This window comes from Tetranychus urticae, chromosome 2 (genome assembly GCF_039701765.1).
Source record: "Tetranychus urticae isolate SD_2017Ah chromosome 2, NJAU_TeUrti_SD_1.0, whole genome shotgun sequence".
In the NCBI taxonomy this organism is placed as follows: Eukaryota; Metazoa; Arthropoda; class Arachnida; order Trombidiformes; family Tetranychidae; genus Tetranychus; species Tetranychus urticae.
In genome coordinates, this window is record NC_142959.1 from 28979793 (window position 1) to 29000768 (window position 20976).

At 34.6% G+C, this 20976-nt stretch overlaps 2 protein-coding genes across 3 annotated transcripts; one reads left to right on the forward strand and one right to left on the reverse strand.

The window, feature by feature from the left end:
• Window positions 1–307: 307 nt before the first annotated feature.
• LOC149094295 (low-density lipoprotein receptor-related protein 5-like protein) lies at window positions 308–2920 on the reverse strand. 2 transcript variants are annotated; one of them, XM_089267113.1, is made up of 3 exons: window positions 2284–2800; window positions 1898–2096; window positions 308–1421 (listed from the first exon to the last, which is right to left on the reverse strand). In XM_089267113.1, the coding sequence occupies exon 3, from the start codon at window positions 1198–1200 to the stop codon at window positions 370–372; it is 831 nt and encodes a 276-aa protein (XP_089123239.1). In that variant the 5' UTR covers window positions 1201–1421; window positions 1898–2096; window positions 2284–2800; the 3' UTR covers window positions 308–369. The 2 variants fall into 2 exon arrangements, with proteins under 2 accessions (XP_089123239.1, XP_089123240.1); XM_089267114.1 differs by lacking the exon at window positions 1898–2096 and having other exon boundaries at window positions 2284–2920.
• Window positions 2921–3415: 495 nt separating this feature from the next.
• On the forward strand, window positions 3416–20418 carry mgl (low-density lipoprotein receptor-related protein megalin). Its single transcript, XM_015935865.3, has 10 exons — window positions 3416–3713; window positions 3886–6528; window positions 6842–11787; window positions 13045–17098; window positions 17224–17377; window positions 17464–17607; window positions 17750–18150; window positions 18241–18613; window positions 18743–18848; window positions 18935–20418. The coding sequence occupies exons 1-10, from the start codon at window positions 3557–3559 to the stop codon at window positions 19298–19300; spliced, it is 13344 nt and encodes a 4447-aa protein (XP_015791351.2). The 5' UTR covers window positions 3416–3556; the 3' UTR covers window positions 19301–20418.
• The last annotated feature ends 558 nt before the right edge of the window (window positions 20419–20976 follow it).

Here is a 20976-nt window from a genome sequence, read left to right on the forward strand (position 1 = left end):
TCGACTTGGGTTTGCCTTCAGGTTTAATTCCTGAAAAATTTATGTCCACACAATAAACATCTCTACGGAAAAACAAACAAATTATAAAATAATTATACATTTATAACCAAATATTTAAACGAGATAAAATAATGATTTGAAATTATTAAATTAAAAATCGAAAGGTATACTTTAAAGTAAAATATTTACCCAGCATTTAGAAAAGCCCGATTTCTTATTGTAGCCCAAAATGCTAAATAAAATTTTAGAAGAAATTTTGATTTGTGAATCCTGTCAATGATCTAAACAATAATCACGATCAAAAAGATCAGGTATAAATGATCTTTTAATGATTTTTTCATATGAGCAATTCCAGTACAGCTTGTCCGATTATAATGAAGTATTTAAAATGAAAAATAAGAAAGACGTGCAAACGCAAAATCCCAAAAAGAAGTAAATTAAATTTGTATTTCGTAAGATTTCCATGCCTTCACCAGTAAATTTGTGAGCTCGGACAACAGCCTTGATATTCCAATCAGTCCAATAGAGCCAATCATCAAATATAGAAAGAGCAAAAACATGAATTACTTCATGTCTTGATTTACCATCGAAATCAGAATAACCAATATAATCCAGATGAGCATCAGCCCAGAAAATCTTTTCACTGAAGTAATCAATTGCCAATGCATTGGGCCAAACAATTTTTTGATCGTATAAAAGGATTCGAGTGAAATTGGATCCATCCATACCAATTTTACCGATAAAAGCATGGTGACTCCAATCGGTAAAGAAAAGGTAACCAATACCTGGATGAGCAACAACAGCACGAGGATCAACTAATCCTTTACCAAGAATAGTTTTCCTATGGCGACCGTCAAGTTCACTAACATCCAGATGTTTACTAGTTCGATCAAGCCAATATAACTTTTTACCGATCCAATCCACTGCTAATCCTTCGAGGCCGTGAGCTTCATGACGAACGATATTCTCGTCTCCTGAGCCATTTACCATCAGTCGACATGTTTCTAAGGTAGTAACGATTAGTAAATATAAGCCAAGGTGTGATTCCGTCTCGTCGTTTACAAGATCGTCCATCTCTTTCTCGTTCGTAATATTTTTCATTGCATTTACAATAAAATGATCCAGGAGTATTGAAACAGTATTGATTCCATTATCTATCCTCTTGGCGACATTCATCAATATCTTCACAAGCTTTAGCATCCGCTATTAACTGGTAACCATCATTACATTCACAGTAGAGGCCGGTTGGGGTGTTAACGCATCTATGTTCACATTGATTGGTTTCCACTTTGAAACATTCATCAAGACCACAATGAGCTACAGATGTATTACACAGGTTACGCCAGCACAGATTCGATTGCTTTTATAATTCCAATTCAGGAAAACCATTTTCAAGATCATATTTCCATGTCGTAAAAATACTGAAAAATAGAAAAAAAATTTAATTGATTGGATAATTTTTGCTTCATTTGAAAATAGTTAAACTTGTTTTAGCAAGAAATTTATCAAATGTGGATGGATTTTCAGCTGGAAAAATATTAGTTTGGCATTCCAATTAAACAAGAAATCATTTTATAAACACTTTTCCAGTTAAACCGGATAAATTGACAATCATAGTTTATAATTGTAATAATTATCAATTCCTTTCTTCAGTAACCATATTTAACTTTCAGGAATATAATAAATGGGTCAACAGTTACTAATAAATTTGTTAAACATTTGATTCTTTATCGTAATAATCACTAAATTCAAATATCCAAAATAAAAAGTGAATTGTCTTCCAGATATTTAATAGTAATGATAATAAAAAAACTTGTTTTCCTTCGATTACTATTACTTGTAAAAGTAAATTGAAATTCAGAGCAAATTAATCTCAAATCAAAGCAAAAATATTTACCTTTGTTATTTTTCTTGCTTCATTCATTATACTGAAACTGCTGAATAAAGAATAGGTTAAGCCATCAACAATATAATCATCGTTATCAAATATTACAACAATTGCCCATAACCAAAAATAAACATTGATTTTGTTTTCAACGGATCAGATCTGTCCTTCAATTTGGCTATGGTTGGAAAACATCGTTCAACTGTTGTTACTGCAAACAATAATGCAAAGGGGAAATTGTAAATACTCAAATGTTTAACTAAAATATGAAAATAACTGATAGTGTGCTTTGACTAGAAAGTGGATTTGAATAATCACGAAATGCAAACATGAATAGATAAACTTCCTGACCAGCGAATGTTCAAAAACTATGAATTTCACTCAGCAGATCGACTCACTATTGGTACAATAGACTCCGATAAGGCATTAGGCGCTGGTGAGTTGGAACCATCTTTAATCAATATTCCGTGAACAAGAAGAAACTCTTTAACCGGTGTGCATGATTTCTGGTTAGGTGCCAACTCATAACCGGTTTCACAGGCACACCTATAACCAAAAGTAAAATCGTCTTGTTGATCTCCTTCAATCCTTGTAAGAACACACATATGTTGACAACCACCATTTCGGGTGCCACATGGATTATCAACATGGATTTGGGTTCAACATTAACCTTTCTCTCTGTAAATTGTTTCAACAGGTTGACTGGTTGAAATGAAGATATTAACTTTAAGAATACCTTGACGTGTTGAATCAGTCCAGTAGATTAAATCTTCGAATAATGTAACCCGTACTGGTGCTGGGACTTTAACAGCAATAACAATATGACGATTGTTACCTTCATAATCAACAATCACAGGCACATCTAATATAAAACTCTATTAATTAAAACTACGTTGGTGGAAGCAAAAGTTACTGTTTATTAATGATTTACTGACCAAGGTGGAACTAAGGGGTTGTGTGTAAATTGAGTAAAAGATTTGTGATTTTGTTAGTGACTTTTATTTTTTTGCTAATGAATCAACTCAATCCGGTTATACCTGGACCCAAAGACTCAACTGGTCCTCACCTGTATCAAAATGAACCTAACCTAACCTATTTAAATAAACAATAATTACAATTAAATTTAAAGACAAACCCTTTTGCGTCCAAACAAAACACTATTTGCTGCTAGTTGCACTCAAAATGTAAACTTGTCAGACTATTTCAAGACTCCTAATATTTTAACTGAGTTTAATAAAAAGTGCATTAAATGGGTCTTCGAATGTACAACAATTTCATCTAATTCAATTTTCTTTCAACATTCAATTGATATTTCAATTGATTCCATTATAATCATACCAATTTCCTGTAGTACAATAATAACCATCCTCTTTCTTTTCTCTTTGTTTTTCTTTTCCTGCTTGCTGTAAGGTGGATCATTTAGTCTCTTTCCAAAAAAAGGCTCTGTGAGGCTGCGTCAAACTTTTAGTCAGTTTTTGCTTTGGGTTTCTGTTGAAGTTTCATCAAGTCAAGTTTTCTAGAGTTGAGACAACTTTCAACTCAGCAAACAACATCATCAAATTTTTTTCATGAATTTCTTTTTTTTTGTTCATTTTTTTCATTTACGCATTATATGTTTAATTATATAATTTTAATTTACCTATTTTTCTGTTCCTCATATTTTGTAAAACTATGCACATTTTAATACCGTGGATATTTTTGCTACACCTTTCTACCTGGACTATTCGCCATGTCAACAGTGATTCCACAACCACAAATCAATCGCCGCCATTACTTTCAACATCATCACTACTTTTAACTACTTCAAATAGTAGCATAATAGAACCAAGTAAGTTGCATTGGCTAATTTTTTTACCATCTACATCAATATCCTCATTATCCTCATACCTAGTATCATCATAACTATCCATCATATTATCACATTTATTTACTCAGGTTTTCTTTACTTTTTTTCTTTTACTTTTCCTACTCACTAACTTACTCACTTGTACTTTGCATAGGTATTCCGTGTGATGATCACCTATGGTACTGTTCAAAGGATAAATCATGCTTGAATCATGACTTACTTTGTGATGGCAAACCTGATTGTTCGGACGAATCTGATGAGAAATCATGTTCGTCTAAGCTTTGTTCGTCGCTGTTTTGTCAATTTGGATGCAATGCCTCTATGGAAGGTGGCGTTTGTCATTGTCCAACCGGGATGACACTTGATCCAAAGGATAATGAAAGTTGTACTGATCTTGATGAATGCAAAGAATGGAGCTATTGTGATCAATTTTGCAGTAACACAGTAGGTAGCTATAATTGCTCTTGTTCTCCAGGATATACTCTTGTAGGATCTCGTCATTGTAAAGCCAATAACTCAACAGAGATGAGAATTCTGTTCGCTCATGCTACATCCATTTATTCTACTGATTCAATGGGATCCAAGCTAGAAATTATTGTTAATACATCTTCAGCAAGTGGTTTGGATTATCATTTTGACAAGAAACTTTTATTCTGGTCGGACACCCAAGACAAAACAATTTACTCAATAAATTTAGATAACCAACGCATAGGAATCAATGCATCATCCTCATCATCTCTGTCATCATCATCGTCAACATCATCATTATCTCCATCATCTTCATCACTTCTATCATCCATTCCATCTATAACTCCATTGGTGAACATATCTGTTTTTTACCAATGGAATCCAGTGTCACTTGCTGTGGACTGGATAACCAATAAAATTTATGTCTGTGATATTTACAATCAAAAAATTGATATTTTCGATTTGGAAGGTAAAACTAGTGCAATTGTTTTAAGTCAAAATATTACCGCTCCATTAGATATTGCTCTTGATCCAACTCAAGGCTACATGTTCTTCACTGATTCGAACAACATTGATCGTGCCTTTATGGACGGTTCCCGCCGTAAAACTATTGTATCTGTGCACATTTACAAAGCTTCTGGATTAACATTGGACTATGTCAATCGTCGTCTCGTTTGGTGTGATTCTCAATTGGATCAGATTGTGATTGTTGATTATGAAGGAAACAATCGTCATACTGTTATTGCTGGTGTGGGAAAAGTTCCAGCACCAGTACGGGTTACATTATTCGAAGATTTAATCTACTGGACTGATTCAACACGTCAAGGTATTCTTAAAGTTAATATCTTCAATTCAACCAGTCAACCTGTTGAAACAATTTACAGAGAGAAAGGGATTAATGTTGAACCCAAAGGAATTGTTAGTTATCATCATTTGAGACAACCAAAAGTGGATAATCCATGTGGCACCCGAAATGGTGGATGTCAACATATGTGTGTTCTTACAAGGATTGAAGGAGATCAACAAGACGATTTTACTCTTGGTTATAGGTGTGCCTGTGAAACCGGTTATGAGTTGGCACCTAACCAGAAATCATGCACACCGGTTAAAGAGTTTCTTCTTTACTCTCAACAAAAATTTGTTCACGGAATATTGATTAAAGATGGTTCCAACTCACCAGCACCTAATGCCTTCTCCGATGCTATCGTACCAATTGTGAGTCGATCTGCTCGTTTCGTTGGTCTTGATTACTCTTACCAATCTCAGTATATTTTTTATTCTGATGTTATTCTTGATGTTATTTATAAAATAAAAGTTGATGGAACTGGTAAAGAGAACGTTCTAGCATCACAGAATGAGGGTGTTGAAGGATTAGCATTGGACTGGGTAACAAATAATTTATATTATATTGACTCTAGGAAAGGAACGTTAAATGTTTTAAGTACCACTAATCCTGCTTATAGACGTACATTGTTAAAAAATTTGAAACGCCCTAGAGCTATTGTTGTCCATCCAAATAAGGGTTATATATTTTTCTCTGAATGGGAACGACCAGCAAATATTTCTCGAGCATACCTTGATGGAACAAATGTAATGGTTTTTCGTGGCGTACTTCTTGGCTGGCCAAATGGTTTATCAATCGATTACCAAAATGATCGTCTTTATTGGTGTGATGCTCTTCTTGATCATATTCAACATGCAAAGCTTGATGGTTCCGATGTTAAAACAATATCTTCACCTCGAATTAAACATCCATTTTCCATTGTTATTCATAATGATTGGCTTTACGTTACTGATTGGAGACTTGATGCTATATTACGGATGAATAAAGTCAATGGTTCTAATGAGATGATTTTTCGAACAGTAGAGGAACACAATCGATTGTATAGCATTAAAATGTTTAGCAAGAGTAATCAAGAGATTAATGCTCGTCATCCATGTTTATCTAATAACGGTAGATGTCAAAAGTTTTGTTTTGGTGTACCTTCAAATACGACTGATTTTGGTTTAGAAGCTAAATGTGGATGTCCTTATGGAGAGAAACCTTCTAATGATGGTTTAAGTTGTATGGCTAATCCAGATACTGAACCACCTGTACGACCATGCCCTAATAGCTGGGATTTCACTTGCAACAATCAACGTTGTATTCCTAAAACATGGGTTTGTGATGGAGATGATGATTGTTTAGATCATTCTGATGAACATCAAAATTGTACTCAATCATCTTGTAGTGTAAAAGAGTTTGCTTGTGCCTCAGGAAGATGTATACCTTTAACCTTTCGTTGTGATGGTGATAATGATTGTGGTGATTTTTCTGATGAACATAATTGTAAGTCTCAGACATTTCGTTTTTCCCATCTTTTTATTGTTGAATCATTATTTTCATTACCGAATAATTTGCGAATAATTTTTCTCACCATTTTATCATTGTTATTCACTTGCACTCTGAATTTGATACATGAGTTGTCTAATTTCAATACCAATAATTATCATTTTCATTGCTAATTTATTTCATTTTTTATGTTATCAAATTAACATTGAATCTTTAAGCAGTCATGGTATTTGTTGAATGAATGATTTAATGAATGAAACATTTTGTAACTGGTAACTAAATCTCTTTTTATTTTTTTATATTATCATAGGTCCAAATGTCACTTGTGGTGCTAATGAATTTGCATGTGAAAACAGTCGATGCATTCCATCATCGTGGAAGTGTGACTCGGAAAATGATTGTGGCGATGGTTCAGATGAAGGTGATTCATGTCAAGAGAAAACTTGTGCTTATTATCAATTCACATGTCCTGGTAGATCTCAGTGTATTCCTCAAACTTGGATTTGTGATGGTGATAATGACTGTTTTGATCAAGCAGATGAACAAAATTGTCCATCTGTTACTTGTCTATCCCACCAATTTCAATGTGCTAACGGCAAACAGTGTATCCTTGAATCTTATCATTGTGACGGAGTAGCCGATTGTAATGATGGATCAGATGAGAAAGGTTGCCCTTCATTAGCACCTAATCAATGTGACCCTGAGAAACATTTTAAATGTGAAAATTCAACCTTTTGCTTACCCAAAACATGGTATTGTGATGGTAATTCCGATTGTGAAGATGGTTCTGATGAACCTTCAACCTGTGGTTTAGTTGAATGTCCAGCGAAAGATTTCAAGTGCAATAATTCAAAGTGTATTTTCAAATCATGGATTTGTGATGGTCAAGATGATTGTGGCGATGGTTCTGATGAGGATCATCGACATGCTTGTGGCTCAGCTCCATTTTATTGTCCATCAGGCCAATGGCAGTGTCCTAATGTTACTGAAACATGCATTGATTTGGATAAGGTGTGTGACGGAAAAGATGATTGTCCCAATGGACTTGATGAAGGGCCTGGATGTAAAATTGAATCATGCACCGGCATCAACTGTGCTAATAACTGTACAGTTACTCCATTAGGACCGGTTTGTACTTGTCCACCGGGTGAAATGTTAAATGATACATTAACCTGTGTTGATATTGATGAATGTGCAATACCGGGTAAGTGTTCACAATTTTGTGAAAACAGGAAACAATCATACAAATGTTATTGTGACGCTGGCTATGAATCTGTTCACGGATCAAGTTGTAAAGCACTTAACCGAACATTGGCTTACCTTGTTATATCCAATCGACGATCAATTTTGGTATCAAATTTAAATACCACTTCTTTGGAAAGGATTCCTGTTCGAGTTGAAAATGTTGTGGCTACTGGTTCTGAGATGGCAACTGGAACAATCTATTGGTCTGATATGCATGCTAAAAAGATTTTCCGTTTAACCAAAGGTTCGAGTGAAGCTGAGGTGGTTGTCGGTTCAGGATTGGATCTTGTCGAAGGCTTAGCTGTTGATTGGATTGGACGAAATTTATATTGGGTTGATTCAAAGTTGAAAACCATTGAAGTCTCAACATTGGATGGAAAAAATCATGTCATTCTGATTTCACAAAACATCAGTCAACCTCGAGGAATATCACTTGATCCTCGTGAAGGATCTCGTGTCCTTTTCTGGACAGATTGGGGTGACAATCCTCGCCTAGAACGAGCTGGTATGGATGGAAATGAACGTAAAGTCATCATTGATACAAAAATTTACTGGCCAAATGGTTTAACCATAGATATACCTACACGTCGAGTTTATTTCGCTGATTCAAAATTGGATTACATTGATTTCTGTGATTACGATGGTAAAAACAGACAACAGGTTTTAGCTCATAACCATTACCTTTTACATCCACATTCATTAACAGTATTCGAAGATACTCTGTTTTGGACTGATCGACAATTGAATCGAGTTTTATCTTGCCACAAATATCGAGGTCTCAATCAAACAGTTGTCTCTCACCTAGTTAGTCAACCTTTAGGAATCCATGTAAACCATCCAATCTTGCAACCAAATTCAAGCAACCCTTGTGCCAAGTCACCATGTTCACATTTGTGTTTACTTTCACCTAAACCTGAAGGTTTTACCTGTAAATGCCCACCTGGTTATGCTACAGACAGATCAGCTAATTCTGGTCGATGTATCCCAATTGAAGTTCCTTACTTGATGGTCATGAAAGGTTCCCAAATCGTTGATTTACAATTAAGTGCAAGTGACACAAGTACAACTGGATACTTTACTCCAGTAATTGGAGTCGAGAATGGTTATGATTTTGATTATGATAGGAAAGAAGGGTTCATCTATTGGATACAATCTAAAGATGATTCTCGTGAGAACAGTACGATAAATAGAGTTAGTTTGAAAGGTGGAAATCAAACTCGTTTCCTACCTGAAGGTATTTCAAGTTCAATATGTTCACTTGCCTTTGACTGGATTGGTCGCAACTTGTATGTTGGTTTCAATAAAAGTTCAAGTATCGCTGTGATCAAAGTTGACGGTGATCAAAATTACCGAAGAATCATTCTAAGCAATGATGGAACACCTAATGGAGTTGGTCGACCAAAAAGTATCGCTCTTGATCCAACATCAGGAGCCATTTATTGGCTTGATGAAGGTGGACCAAATGTGCCAGCAAAAATCGGTAAAGCTAACATGGATGGAACCAATTCCAAAATATTGGTTAAAGACAATCTGTATCACCTAGAAGCTATTACCATCGACATTGCCAATAAGCGTTTATACTTTTCTCAAAGCTCACCTGGAACCATTGAATCAATTGATTTAGAAGGTCAAGATCGCCAAGTTAAATTAACGGCAGCTTCATCAATCGATAAACCTCAAGGTTTAGCTGTTTACAATAATCGATTATATTATCTTGATTCAAACTATGAACGCATTGTTCGAGTTAATTTACCCAGTTGCAATAATTCACATTCATTGGAAGAGAATACTCCTGATTTAAAGAATCTGAAAATTTACGCCAAAAGACCAGGATTGGATAATCATCCTTGTCAAACAGCAAATGGTGGATGTCTTCATCTTTGTATTCCTATTGCTAATAGGCAACATCGCTGCTTGTGTAGTACTGGTTTTAAAAGTTCTGGTGAAACTGGTTGTGAAGTTTACAACTCTTTTGCTGTTGTTTCATCCTTAACAAAACTTCAAGGTTTCAGCTTAGATGATCATTCAGAGGCAATGCAACCCGTTACTGGTTCAGGGCATAATATCCTTCATGTTGATGTTCATGTTGTCAAAAATACTATCTATTGGACAGAGTTTAATCCTGGTGGGTTGAATGGTATATTTTCAATTAAACCAGATGGAACCGATAAGAAGCAAATTATCTCAGATGGTATCGGATCAAATGGAATCAGAGGAATTGCCATTGATTGGATTGCTGGTAACATGTATTTTACCAATGTTTTCCCACATGAAACTTATATTGAAGTTTGCTGGTTGGATGGATCAAATCGAATGGTTATCTTTAAAACTACCACTGATCAACCAAGAGCATTGGCAGTTAATCCAATTAAAAGATACATCTATTGGATTGATTACGGGCCATATCCAAAAATCGAGAGAGCTCTGCTTGATGGAACTAATCGTACTTCTATCGTTTCAAGAGATATTGGTCAACCAAGAGATTTAACCATTGACATGGTCACTCATGATATTTATTGGGTTGATACAAAGTTTGATGCTATTCAGAAAATTTATTTCAAAGGAGGCCGTCGTCAATATATTGTAAAATACATTCCATCACCTTATGGTGTAGCTATTCATGGATCTTTTGTTTACTGGGTCGATCGTAATTTGAGGACCATTTTCAGAGCATCAAAAATTGCTTCACCCAATGGAACCAATACTCAAGAACCAATTAAATCAAACCTTGAAACATTGCGAGACATTGTGATTTATGACAGTAAAAATCAACCAATGGCAGATACACCATGTTCCAGATCTGGTAATTCAGTTTGTGATCAATTGTGTTTTGCTAAGCCTGAAGGATACACACCATCTTGGAGTTGTGCTTGTGCCTCTGGAGTTTTATCTGAAGATGGTAAATCATGTGTCTCTGTCAAAGAGTATCTAGTATTTACCACTAGAAAAGAAATTCGAAGTGTTCATCTTGACCCCAAACAAGGAGGATCTCCTTTCCAACCGCGAGTCAACATGACTAACGTAGTTGGTTTAGATTTTGATTTTAAAGACGATAAACTTCTGTTTACTCAAATAAGACCTGATGGAAGCATTTCATGGATTGATATAAAGAAACCAGATGAGGTTCACACAATACTTAAAAATAACATCAACCCAGAAGGGATCGCATATGATTGGACAAATCGAAAGATTTACTGGACTGACTCAGCAAACCGAAGTATCTATGCAATGAACATGGATGGATCACAGATTGTTATGATTGTTCGTGTTGAAAGACCTCGAGCAATTGTAGTTGATCCTTGTGCAGGTTATCTTTACTATACTGACTGGGGTCGTTTCGGTAATTCTGGTAAAATTTACAGAACCACGATGGCTGGTAACTTTAAGAAAGTAATAATTGGAGCCAATTTAACCCAACCAAGTGGATTAGCAATTGATTACGATGAAGGAAAACTGTATTGGACTGATGCTTTGAGAGAAAAAATCGAACGATCAGATTTGGACGGTAACAACAGAGAAGTACTTAGACAGGCGACAATTTACCCATTTGCCATAACAGTCTATGGAAATTACATTTACTGGACTGATTTACAATTACGAGGAGTTTATCGAGCCGAGAAACATACTGGAGCTAACATGATTGAAATGGTTAAGCGTTTAGAAGAATCACCTCGAGATATTCATGTCTTTTCAACAGATCGACAAAAATGTGGTATAAACCCATGTAACATTAACAACGGTGGATGCACTGATTCTTGTCATCAAGCACCAAATGGTACGGTCGAGTGTCGCTGTAATACTGGTTTTAAGGTTGCCAATGAAGGAAGAATGTGCGTTCCATCCAATGTTACCTGTGATTCAACCAAATATGCCTGTGCCAATGGTAAATGTATACCAAGACTTTGGGCTTGTGATGGTGATGATGACTGTGGAGATAAAACTGATGAAGATAAAAACTTCTGTACATTCCATACCTGTGGACCTAATGAATTTCGCTGTGGAAACGGACGAGTAAGTTTATTCAGGATTACCATTAGTTTCTCTCAATAATTTCAATTATCTCAAGCAACATTGTTTGCGAGTTTGTTTGTTTTACTATCGTATTACTATAGCTTTCAATGTGCAATTAATGTTTTACAATGGCTAAAAATATTTCAGCTAATTGCATAGGAAGCACTTACTCGATCTTTATTACTGTTTTTTAGTATCATCATTATATTAATTGTTAAACAGTTTGAGAAACAAGTAAAGGATTCTCAGTTATAATCTTACTCAAATAATGCAACAGTACAACATTAATCTAGAACTTATATTTTTAACATTTTCTTCACAGTTGAGTTTATTTTCTTTTCTTCAGCTTCTTCTCAAAACTATTCAACCCAGACGTGTTTATCATCTTTTACCAAAAAAGGCATTTCCCAACACTAAGCAACATTAACTGCGCAATAAGTTATGATGTTTTCTTTCTTCTATTAGCTTCATGTGATCATCATATTCTTTATACACAATTGTACGCTTCAAACACAATTTCATGATAATTTAAAATAGTAGTTGACTTTGGTTCCTTTATTTTTTTTCCTATTATTGTCAACAAATTGTAAGCAAGTTTTCCATCAAAAAAACTAGTTCGACTCAGAATAGGTCATTTTTAATAATCATTGTTGATTTTAATGGTTTAAAAGATATTAAGTCTCAACAAACTGATTCTCTTCCTCTATCATGGCTGCAATCATTGAAACAGAAACAAAGACAGTAAAAAATTTTCACCAATATTATTTTTATTCAAAAAGATATTTAATTTGATTGTAAAGTCTTTGAAAAATATGCATTTTACGTCAGGTTTCAACTTTTTTTCATTTATTCATTAATAATTTTCATCAAGCATGTCAGTATCTACAGATTTCCCTTTTCCAACATAGTAATGATGTAAGTTAAGCTTTTTTTCAACCATGGCTTAATTGAATGTGAGATTTGATCTGTAAAAAAATGTTTATACTTTAGTTGCTGTAAATTGTTGCAATATTTGATGGTAATCATGAAAATGATTATTTTATTCTTTCTTCTAGTCTTCATTTAGACAATTTCTTTCAGCTTCATTCAACAGATACTAAATGCAGATAGTGTAAATGAATAAATAAATATATAGGAAATAGCGATTTGTTTAATATCTTATTGGTAATCAACCTGACTAAAATAGTCTTTCATTCTGAGTAATTTAAAAATTAATGCATACAATTAACTGGTTTGTTTTTTTTCCATTTTCTTTAGTGTATATTTAAAACATGGAAATGTGATCATGAAAATGATTGCGGTGATGGAACAGACGAAGAAGATTGTAAATACCCGCCTTGTGCTGATGGTGAATTCACTTGCGCCAATTCTCGATGTATTCCTATGTCTCAAGTTTGTAATGGTGTCAATGACTGTAAAGACAATAAAACGTCAGATGAAAGTTTAGAGCATTGTAAGGGCAATCGAACCTGTCCAGCTGGTCATGTTGCTTGTACAAACACAAATATTTGTGTTGAACCTTATTGGCTTTGTGATGGAGACAATGATTGTGGTGACAATTCAGATGAAAACAAACTAATCTGTTCACAACGAGCTTGTCCACCAAATAGTTTCCGTTGTCCTAATCATCGATGTATTCCAGGAACTTGGCATTGTGATGGAGATGATGATTGTGGAGATAAAGCTGATGAACCTGAAGATTATTGTAAAAGTGATAAAAGAACCTGTTTTGGAGATTTATTCACTTGTGACAATGGAAATTGTATTCCTCGGATTTACCTTTGTGATGGTGACAATGATTGTCTCGATAATTCAGATGAAGATGTTCGCCATCAATGTGATACCCGAACTTGTGATCCAGACCGTGAATTTACTTGTACAGAAAACAAAAACTGGGGTCGACCTCAATGCATTCCTAAACGGTGGATTTGTGACGGAGATCCTGATTGTGTAAATGGAGCTGATGAAAATGTAACCCTACATAACTGCCCACCTCCAGAGCCTTGTGATGCAGATCAATTTCGCTGTAATAATAATCGGTGTATCAATAAAGAATGGGTTTGTGATCATGATAATGATTGTACTGATGGATCTGATGAGCCAAAAAATTGTACTTTCCGAGCCTGCAATCCAGATGAGTTTTCATGCAACAACAATAAATGTATTCGACTTAGTTACTTTTGTGATGGTGAAGATGACTGTGGCGATAATTCCGATGAAACAGGAGAAAAGTGTAAAAAAGAACCGGTTACTTGTGCTCCAGGACAATTTAAGTGTAAAAACGATGCTTGTATTCCAAATGAAAAAGTATGTAACAAACAATTGGATTGTACGGATGGTTCAGATGAACCAGCTCACTGTGGTGTTGATGAATGTCTTAAAGTGGAAACCAATCAATGTGAACATAGATGCGTTGACACCCCAACTGGCTTCTACTGTGAATGTAATGAGGGTTACCAGTTAATGAAGGATGGTAAAGCTTGTGAAGATATTGATGAATGCCATCAAGAAAAAGGAAAATGCAGTCAATACTGTTTCAATACTCCTGGGTCGTTTTATTGTAAATGCAATGAAAAATATTATGAACGAGAAAGAGATGGACGATCTTGTAAACGACGAGACGGAATCACACCTTGGCTTATATTTACTAACCGTTACTACCTGAGAAACATGTCAACTGATGGTAAACTTTACAACTTAATCAAAATGGATTTGAAAAACGTGGTTGCTTTAGATTTCGATTATCAAGAGCAAAGGTTATATTATGCTGATGTTGGTAACAAAACAATCAACAGAATATTCATTAATGGCTCAGGAGACGAGAATATCGTTCGTCATGAAGCTCACGGCCTTGAAGGATTAGCAGTTGATTGGATTGGTAAAAAGTTATATTGGCTTGATCGAACTAGTAAACATCTGGATGTTAGTGAACTTGACGGTCGCCATAGGAAAACTATTCTTGGTAAAGGATTAGTTGATCCTCGTGCTGTTGTTGCTCATCCAGGTATTGGTTACCTTTTCTTTACTGATTGGAGTCACCATGCTTTTATCGGTAAAATTGGTATGGATGGATCCAATTTCACTCGAATCCTTTTATACGATCAAAAAATTGTTTGGCCCAATGCATTGGCAATTGATTACTTCAGTGAAAAGATTTTCTGGGCTGATGCTCACTTGGATTATATTGGTTATTCTGATTTCGATGGTAAATCAAGGCATGAAGTAATTCATGGAGCTTCTGTTCCACATGTTTTTGCTCTTTCTGTATTCGATGATTGGCTCTATTGGACTGATTGGAATATCAAGGCTGTTGTCCGAGCTCACAAATTCACTGGCGAAGGCATGGAAATCTTACGAAATACTTCTCACAGACCTTATGATTTACATATTTATCATCCATTGAAACAATTGCCTTACTCTAATCCTTGTGGAACCGATAATGGAAACTGTTCACATCTTTGTTTAATTGCTCCTGGTTCAACGCCTGACAGTACAACTTATAAATGTGCTTGTCCTGATAATTTCATTCTATCGGCCAACAATAAAACTTGTTTTGCCAACTGTACCAAAGGTCAACATAGATGTGGCCATCCTGATGAAATTTGTGTTCCCATCTTTTGGACTTGTGATGGAGAAAAGGATTGTAAAGATGGATCAGATGAACGCAATTGTCCACCGTTTGTCTGTAAAAAAGGAATGTTCCAATGTAAAAATAATCAAACTTGTGTTTCACGAATTCGAATTTGTGACGGAATTAATGATTGTCCTGATAAGTCTGATGAAAGCTTCTGTGATCATGATTGTGGTGAGCACAGTTTCAAGTGTAAATCCACAGGTCGTTGTGTTCCTGATTCATGGCAATGTGATGGAGATGATGATTGTTCAGATGGATCTGATGAAGCAGCTGAACACTGTCATCATCGTGAATGTGACCCTCAAACCCAATTCCAATGTCGAAACGGAAAATGTATACCAAAACTTTGGTATTGTGATTTTGATGACGATTGTGGTGATGATTCAGATGAGCCAGCTCACATTTGCCGTAATCGTAACTGCACCACAGGCTGGAAAAAATGTCCAACCCGTAACAATTATCGTTGTATTCCCAGTTGGTTATTCTGTGATGGAAAAGATGATTGTCGTGACGGATCAGATGAAAATAATCCCGAATATTGTCCTAAATGTTCTGAAACTGGTGACTTTAAATGTGGAAATGGCCGATGTATTCCATTACGTTGGAGGTGCGACTTTGAAGATGATTGTGGTGATAATTCTGATGAAGATCCGAAAAAGTGTACCGATTTGTACCGAGAATGTTCTGAAAGTGAATTCCAATGTGGAACAAAGAAATGTATTCCATCACGTTGGCGATGTGATCATGATGATGATTGTGAAGATGGCTCAGACGAGAAGGAATGTCAAGATTATAAATGTAAAGAAGATCAATTTAAATGTAAAAGTGGTCATTGTATTTCATCTAAATTGGTTTGTGATGGACACAAAGATTGTCGGGATGTTTCCGATGAAATGAATTGTCCAACTCGTTACCCAGGTGGCCGTTACTGTCCTGCAAATCAATTCCAATGTAATAATACAGTTTGTTTAAGGCAAGACTTCCTTTGTGATGGAGACGATGATTGTGGTGACAATTCAGATGAAGAAGAATCCATTTGTTCAAACTTTACATGTGATGTAACTCGCAAATTCCAGTGCCATAACAACAAATGTATCCCATTGTGGCAAATATGCAATGGTGAAGATGATTGTGGCGATGGATCAGATGAAAATAATCATACATTATGCCGAAAATATCCTGTTCACTGTTTACCTAATCAATATAAATGTGCCAATGATTTATGTATACCTTTAGACAAAACTTGTGACCATCAAGATGATTGTGGAGATTTATCTGATGAACGAGGCTGTCATGAAGGTGAATGTTCACCAATCCATAGAGGTGGTTGTGCTCACAATTGTACCTCTGTGGGTGAAGGTGGATACATTTGCACTTGTCCTCGCGGTTATCGTATTTCTCATAACAACACAAAAGTCTGTGAAGATATTGATGAATGTGCTACTTTTGGTCATAATTGTTCCCAAATTTGTACCAACTTTGAAGGTTCCTATGGATGTTTCTGTAAACCTGGATTTAAAATGTTTGAAGAGAAATGTTCTGCTACAGGTCATCCACCCGTCGTTTTAATTGCCAATGGATTAGATATTCGTGCAGTTGACAATTCACAACAGCATCAATCATCATTAATTGCTGGTGAAAGTCGTATTCAAGCTTTAGATTTTGATCCAATAAAAGGTTAGCTATCACTCAATTAACCTGAAGTTTTATCTTATCAAAAAATCCATTCAATGATGGTTAAGAAATTAATAACATTTTTCCTCTTCTTTACTTTCTATTTCTCTTTGCTTCATTATAATCAGATATGATGTACTGGACTGACTCGTATGAAAAAACCATTAAAAGATCATTTATCCCTGATCCTTTTGATCGTGATCATGGTTTGGGTCATTCACAGAATTTAGAACTCAAAAGTTCTTCTAAACTAAGTGATATTGCTGTTGACTGGATTGCTGGGTAAATAATATTTTAAATCATTATTTTTCTCTCGTTTAAATATTTGATTATAATTATTTTCATAATTTGTTTGTTTTTTCCATTAGAAACATTTACTGGATGGACATAGATTTATCAGGAATTAAACCTAAAGGCAGAATACTTACTAGTCGAACTGATGGTCGTTATCGTAAAACTTTATATAATGGATTGGAAATGCCAACATCTTTGGCATTGGATCCAGAAAAAGGGTAATTATATTGAATAGACTTGATTGTTGATTGGGTTTTATTGACCTTATCCATAATGGATGATTGATTATTTGTAGAAAAGATTTTATTTCTTTTTTATTCTATCCTTATTTTAATCAAATTTTGTTTCTATTTTATTTAGATTGATGTTCTGGGCTGATGCTGGAGCATCCCCTAAGATTGCTTCATCTTGGATGGACGGTACCAAAGTATCGTTTATCGTCTCTGAGCGTCTTGGTTTACCGGCTGGATTAGCAATTGATTATGAATCAGATCATCGACTTTATTGGTGTGACAGTAAAACTAATACCATCGAATCGTCTAAACAAGATGGATCTGATAGAGTAGTCGTACTGAAAGGTGATTTACAGCACCCTATTAGTATCGACTTGTTTGAAGATCAGATTTATTGGGTAACTAAAGATACTGGCGAGGTTTACAGACAAGATAAATTTGGTCGTGGTGTTAAAGTTCGAGTAAAGAGAGACTTGGAACACGCAACTGACATAAAAATCTATCAAGAAAAGAAATACAACACTTCAGGTTAGTTTTTAGCCAAACTAGTTAGAATCATCATTCTTTGCATCCTTATTTCGTTTACTTAATTGCTATTTATATCTTTTATTTATACAGTCACTAATCCTTGTAAGCCAACAACTTGTACGCATCTATGCCTTTTAATTCCAAGAGGATATCGGTGTGCATGTCCAGATGGAAGTCCAACCTCATCCAGTTTTACTGGCACTTGTCCTATTGGATTTGAAAGTGCCAAAGCCGAACCATATCGATGCCCCTGTAGAAACGGTGGTTACTGTGATAAAGATGTGGTTACATTATGCAAATGTTTACCTAACTTTGAAGGGGCTCATTGTGAGGCTCGAGTGGATAAATATCCAATCAGCGGAAGCTCAGCGATCTTTGCCAACATTGTTCTTCCTATTTTATTGGTCCTGATAGCCTTAGTATTGGCCTCAGGATTATTCCTATTTTTCAAAAAACGAAACTTGTAAGTTTTTTATTATACAAATTAATCTTGTCATTTCTTGTTATAATATTTTAGACCAAGGTTTAAAATTTCATAGTTTAATCTTAATTTCATTAGAATTAACCACTTTTCACATTTTTTCCTAAACAGCAAACCTGGCTTCAAGAACCAAAGCGTTGCATTCCGTAGTGGAACCAATGTTGAATTTTCAAGTCCTACTTTCATGCATAATGGACCTCATGGTAATACAAATGGGGTAAGTAATTATCTTCTAGACTTTCTAAATGTGTGTCGACTTTATTTCTGTTAAACATTTTTATTAACTATAATCTTTATTTTTAGGAACCTTTGGATAGTGAATTCCATCTTGGAACTATCAAAACAACTGATTTCAGCAACCCAATGTATGAAGCATTGGGTAATGGAGGTGAAGGTGGCCTTTCATCGAAACAAGCAGCAGAAAACTCTGGTTCAAAACAAGTTGGACTTTACGAGATTGCCGATGACTTATTAGAGAAAAAGATGCCCCAAGAAGAGCACGTCTATGAAAGTCCACCCTCACTGGGATCAGCAGTTTTATCGCCATCAAGTATAGTCCATCGGTTATCACCACAAGTCCATATAAGACAGACAGCTCTTAATCCAACTTCTGTAGATACTGATAATGATAAGCAACAACTTGTGGAGGAAGACAAATCAGAATGTTAAAGACAAAATTGTGATGGCATAAAATTTTTTGATTCAAAATTTTTTATTATTGTTTTATAGTTACATAAAATGTAGGAGATAATTTTTTTTACAATTATAAATAGTTGGATATGTTTCTATTATATTTTGACATAACTGAAAAAAACAATCAATGATATCAAGTGAAAAGAGCAAAATGAAACGACAAGAAAAAATGTTTATAAATATTGATGATATTTATTATTATTATATTATTATGTCTGTAATATTTAAACTGAAAATCGTCCTATGCCTTGTTAATCAAAAAAAGCAAAGACTTATATCATCAAATGTGATGTGCTTTACCTGGAAAGACTTTTATCCTGATAGATTCGCACCTTTCATGCCCATAAAGGCAAACACTAAATGGATCAGAAAAAATCTTCCGTTCAGACCAAGACTGTCATCAACTATGAAACAAAACAACGAACCAAAAACACTCAACAATTGAAGTGTTTACAAAAAATCGGAAAAGACCCATCAACATCATGTTCATATCATTTCAGATTGGATTCCAATCACTCAAATTATTCATCATTCCATCATTTCCACATTCAATTTTCATTCTCATGAAAGGTTAACTAGTATCAATATGGTTCCTTAATGGCGTTTTTCATCTTTTATCCTTCACCCGGTTATTTATTCATCAAGTCGACGTCAATCATTCAATTTTGTTTCCAACAAATCCATCTTTTGCTCGTCAACAAAACCACATAAAACAAATGAAACAACAAATCGTTTCACGCAAACCTAAAATAGAATCTCTTAAAATGTAATTTCATTGTCAACCCATCGCAATTTTGTTTGAAATGGTAAAGTTGACTAATTATAACTCTCATTTGTATTAATAAGCAAAAAACGATTTACATGCTCACGTTGAATATATTTCCAGAGAAAAAAAAGAGAAACTTATGTAAAAAAATAACTATCATCTTGCAATTTGAATGAACATTGTTCATTTAATTAACAAAATCCCACTACTGTTGATGTAATCAATATCGCAATTTAAAGAAATAATGTCTAATTGCATTCATTGATTCTTTAACCTTTTCAATTAAACTAAAAATCACATCTTGATTAAAATATAAATTGTGATAAAATGTTTTCTATCGTCTTTTAGTTACAAAACCCGAGTAAATTAAATGATGAGCACTGACATTTCAGCGCAACCATTCTCAATGAAATTGCGTTCCAACAACCGGTTAATATTTACGCATTTACAATAAGTCGTGAAGTATACTCAAGGTAATAAAGACACAGATTCAAATTAAATACATCGTATAAGACAAAATTACTCAAAATTCACTCTAGTAATCAAATCCCAATTTCAGCTGAAAATGAATTGAACCAATTTTTAGTTTATTTTTTGCTCTCAAGATGGCTTTAAAGAGCATAACATTGGATTTTCATTTCAATTGGTTTTTGAAGTTTTTCAATTGAACCATTTAAGTTTTTAATCAACTTTCTTATAGCAGTTAAAAACTGTAACACTTGATTTGTTTATTAAATGAGCGAATGTAAAACTTGTTCAATCTTGAAATCATTGAATGTTGAAGGTAAAGATGAAGATGAAGGTGAAAAAAGTGATGAAAAAAATTGAGTTTATCAAGCTGCTTCAACTTTTCATTATTTATATGATTGATATTGATGAATGTTAA